The sequence below is a fragment of the Condylura cristata genome, unplaced genomic scaffold, assembly GCF_000260355.1.
Source record: "Condylura cristata isolate star-nosed mole 26May11 unplaced genomic scaffold, ConCri1.0 scaffold00003, whole genome shotgun sequence".
NCBI lineage: Eukaryota > Metazoa > Chordata > Mammalia > Eulipotyphla > Talpidae > Condylura > Condylura cristata.
The window spans coordinates 75500936-75505349 of NW_004567104.1; the positions used below are offsets into that span (position 1 = coordinate 75500936).

A 4414-nucleotide genomic window follows, 5' to 3' on the forward strand; every position below is an offset into this window, starting at 1 on the left:
TGCGGTCCCGGGCCAGACACCGTCACGGGCCTTGGGTCTGCAGGTTGCGGTCACGGGCCAGAGGGAAGGGCCGCGGGCGAAGGGGCGCGGCCTCATGGGCTCTCCGGGAGGGCCACTCACTCTGAGCAGGCGTACTGTGGTGAAGACGCTGAGGGAATTCTGGACAGCTTCTATGATTTTTCTGTTTCTGAATGAGCGATGCTAACCGTATCTATAGGAATTCCGAAGTCTCCTTTCCCATATTTATTTGAGTCATTACGAGGGGCTGTCTTAAAGCAAACTCAAGTAATGGGACGGGGGGGGGGGGGGGGGGGAGGTCAACGTACAACTCTGGCTAAGCCAAACCAAGAGTAAATCCTACCAACATCTGTCTAAGCCTCGAGGAAAGAAAAGAAATACTTTGGAGGGAAGATACCATGAAGTCGCTTTTAAAAACTGCTGTCACGTTCGATGAGGGAACCGTAACAGAAACCATTCACTGGTCTAGGGTCGCTTTACAAACGCCTCCAAGTTCTTGTTCCTGCTGCTCAGTCTCTTCCTCTGCCGGAAACAGTGGGGGGGGGGGGAGGACGGACAAGGAGACCCTGGCCGGGCGCCCAGCTTTCAAAACTGGGCCCAAGCACCGCCTGGCCTCGCCCCGCCTCCATGAAGCTGCTGAGGGCCCCTGCCCCTCCTACGCTGCTCCCCAGGCCCAGCCCAGCTCCCCATCACTCTTCCTTTCTCTGTACCCCCATCTTTCTCCTGACAGAGGGTGCTGCAGACATGGGCTGAATACATGTCTCCGTTATTCCATAACAATGAGCTCAACCGGTGTTTCCATTACGAGACTGATGGGACATGGTGGAAAAGCATCGAGATGGCGTGGCGGTGGTGCCGGTGGTGCAGCACGCGGCAGGTGCCAGGTGGGTACGTTCAGTTCAGAGGCGCCTGCGTCAGAGGGACGACAGGGCCAGGGACGAGCTCGGCAAGTGGGCCCCTGTCCTGTCGGTCCTCTTAAAGGGAGAAGCCATTCACAGGACGTGGGTTACACCCTAACTTTAAAATGATCCAACTGTAATTCTTAAAGTTCTGTCACGTGGCCAGTGAGTCGGTTTCCTGTGCCAATGTTAAGCCCAAGCGTGCAGGGTCTCTGATGTCCAAAGAGTCAAACCATTTCCGACAGTCCCGCAACCGAGATACAGAAAGGCGCCACAAATGGGTCAGCTACTGTCCAAGCAGAGTCACAGCAGCTCTTTTCTACCTGAATGTTACAATGCTAGGCCCTCCAGACACCGTAACCGCTATGCCTGAACACGCATTCCTCCCTTTTGCAGAACGTGGCCCACCTCGGGGAGGAGGTATGACAGAGCACTTGGAAACGCTGCCCGCCCTGGGATCCAGGCTGTCACCAGCTGGGAGGTGGTGCTCAGTTTCCTCACTGGCATCATGGCAGGGACACTGCTTGGCTGTCAAAACTCTACCCTGGGGCTTCCCAAGTAGCCCCAGGGTGACCCAGGACCGGAGCAGGTAACTGTGTGAACAAACCCGTTTTGCTTCACCAATAGCCTCGATGGAAGGACAGGCTGCAGCGAGCGGCAGCCTCCGCCCGCCAAGCGGACGGGTCTGTGCTGCCGGCCCGCAGGTAGGCAAAGTCTGCACGCCTGAGGCGCAAACCTGCACCCGCCAACAGGGCGAGGTGGCAGAGAGGACACCCTCACGCAGCCAGGCAAGACCAGCAGGGCTGCGCACCCTGCCCCCCCACACTGCTTGTTGCTTCACCACATTTAAAACCACAGGAAACACCCCAGCACCTCCGCTAGGGCAACATCTCAGAAGAGGCAAAGTGCTAACTTTTTATGGAACAGTGAACGTTGAACAAGATGTATATGACTTCCTGGCACTGCCTCTCCCAATTCTTACTGAAAATCTCCAAGTGAGAGAAGAGTGACGAGAATACAAAATTGTGAAAATGGGACCTGCACACTGTTGGTAGCTCGTAAAACAGAGGTGCTGTGGAAGAGTTTGGTGCTCTTTAAAAAGTTAAAAAGGAAGTTACCATGTCACCCAGCTCCTTAATATATTCCCAAAAGAAATGTAAACATGTTCACACCAAAACTTGTACTAGAATGTTCCTATTAGTAGTATTCGTAACAGCCAAAAAGTGAAAGCCACGCAAATGTCCATCCAGAGGAAGGGGTCAGTAAATGCAGTCTATCCTAGCAATGGAATATTACTCAGTCATAAAAAAGCGTGCAGGCCTGACAAGAGCACGGACGCTGAAGTCGACAGTGCTAAGAGAAAGGATGCACTGGCCGCAAGCCACCGGCACGGTGTGACGCCTTTACAGGAATGTCTGGCAACAGAAAGACCTGTGGGACCAGCGGCTGAGAGGGAGGCAGGATGGGCATTGACAGCTAATGGGGTAGCACTTATTTTGGGGGTGATGAAAATATTCTCAAATTAGATGGTGATGTTGGGGGCACAACTCTGGGAACATATCAAAACTACACATTCTCCATGTTGACGAGGGTGAATTTTATGCTATTTCGATAAAGCTAAAGAACACACAACCAGAATACAAAGTAGATGCATGTAGGTTCCGCTAGGGTCACCAATTGTTTGTGTTTTGCCATTTGCCCTCTCATGCAGCAACAGTACACAGGAGTCCAGCAGGGAACACAATGGCGGGACCTCATGAAACCTGGCTACTGTGACACTAGACCCCCAAACAATTCAGTGGAGAATCTCCCCGCGTAAGCAAAACACATACACCACACCCAAGTCACTTAACACCCATCCAAGACAATATTTAATACAAGAGCTATATTCAATTTATCAGAAGTTACAACCTGTCAGGGGTTTTTATCCCATTTTTTTATGATGGCATTTTTGAAGAGTCCACAAGTTCGCAGAACATTCCTCAATTTGGATATGCCTGGCCGAGTCCTTATGGACTGATTTAGGTTAAATATTTTGCCTAAGAACACTACACAGCTGAGTGGCCCTCATCCGTCACCTGGTAGGCCGGCCTCTGAGACACAAGGCCCCGGGGTCAGTCACGCAGAGAGCAGCGCATGCTGCATTCCTCCTTCACAGCTAACCTGCGTGGTAGCCCCATATGATTCTGTGTAAATATCAGGATCCCCCAAGTCTGGTGTCCAAAGATTTCAGCCTCCATTCGTGGTCCCTACCTGTCTTCCATCCCTCCCGGGCTGCTCTGCAAGTGTGTGAACCAACCACAGCTCTCGTTTTTATTCCGCAGAGCGTGAGAGCGACTCTGGCCACACATGGGCACCTCTGCCATCTCTGGCGGTGGGGCCAAGGGAGTTTGCCCAGGGCGGGCGGAGGGTGAAGATCCCCAGTTAGAGGAACTGGGCAACACCCTCATTTTGCAAAATAAGTAAACTGAGGCCCCAGGAGGCGACGTGAATGTTCAGGGGCACAAAGGTCGTGGAAGAGAATCACAGTTTTCATTTCTTTCGACTTGCACTTTAACAGGTTATTCCTGCCGCACACGATGCCAAGAATAGCCCCCGAAAAATGAGTCGCTTCGTGGGGGCTGGAGCTGACCACGTTTAAGCGGCCCGATTCGGCTCTCCGGGAGAAGGTGCCTCCCGCGCCAGACTTTCGCAGCCCCCACGGCAGGAGGGAGCCCCGGGCAAGGTCTCCGGCTTCCTTGCCCTAGGGGCTCGCGGCGACCGCTCGAGCGAGCGCGGGGTCCGAGACGCGCCGGCAGCCCCCGGGGCCTGGCGGTCAGCGCCCCCAAACGGACGTGGAGGCTCTCGGCCGGGGCCACCTGGCGGGGCCGCACCTGAGGGGGGTCAGAGGGTGTAGGTGTAAGAATCTGGCTGGGCCGCACCCGGAGGGGGAGGCGGAGGTACCAGGCGGGGCCGCCCCTGGCGGAAGAGGTAACCTGGCCGGGAAGCTGGGGGACAGGCAGGGGGATCCAGGCGGCGCGCCCCCGCCGGCCCCGCCGAGGAACACCCAGAAGTGCACGGGACTGCGGTACCGGGCGCCGCGGCGCGCGCACCCCCACTTACCCCGGCGTGGTACACCTTGTTGGCTCTTTTAATCTTAATGTCCAGGGAGGTCCCCATCGCCACACCGCGCCCCGCGCCACTTCCTGCCGCGCGTGACCCAAGGGGAAGGAAGGCCCCGCCCCTCCGGGCCTGGCCCCGCCCCGCCCCTCGCCGCGGGCCGTTGCGTCACGTGACCTCGCCCGCCCGCATAGCCCCGCCTACGTCCTTCCGGCGCAGGGGCGGACCTTAGCTCGGGCCGAGGAGCTGTCAGTCGTCCCGCCTTTTCCGGGCGCGAGGGGGAAGCCCGACCGCTCCACTCCTTCCGATAAGGCTGTGGATGCGGCTCACGGGCGGGCGGGGAGTCGGCTCTCCCGGCGTGCCCCGCGGCGGAGGCGGCGCCCAGGCGGCGTCGCAGC

The 4414-nt window shown here is 56.8% G+C and overlaps 1 protein-coding gene across 1 annotated transcript in view; it reads right to left on the bottom strand.

Annotated features, from left to right (window-relative positions):
* The window catches only part of DSCR3 (Down syndrome critical region 3), a 24861-nt gene extending 20785 nt beyond the window's left edge, over positions 1 to 4076 (bottom strand). Inside the window, exons 1-2 of the mRNA XM_012730903.1 lie at positions 4020 to 4076; positions 3660 to 3790 (exon numbers count right to left, since the gene is read on the bottom strand). Coding sequence (XP_012586357.1) covers positions 3660 to 3790; positions 4020 to 4076 — 188 coding nt within the window. The remainder of the gene's footprint in view (positions 1 to 3659; positions 3791 to 4019) is intronic.
* Between the last annotated feature and the right edge of the window lie 338 nt (positions 4077 to 4414).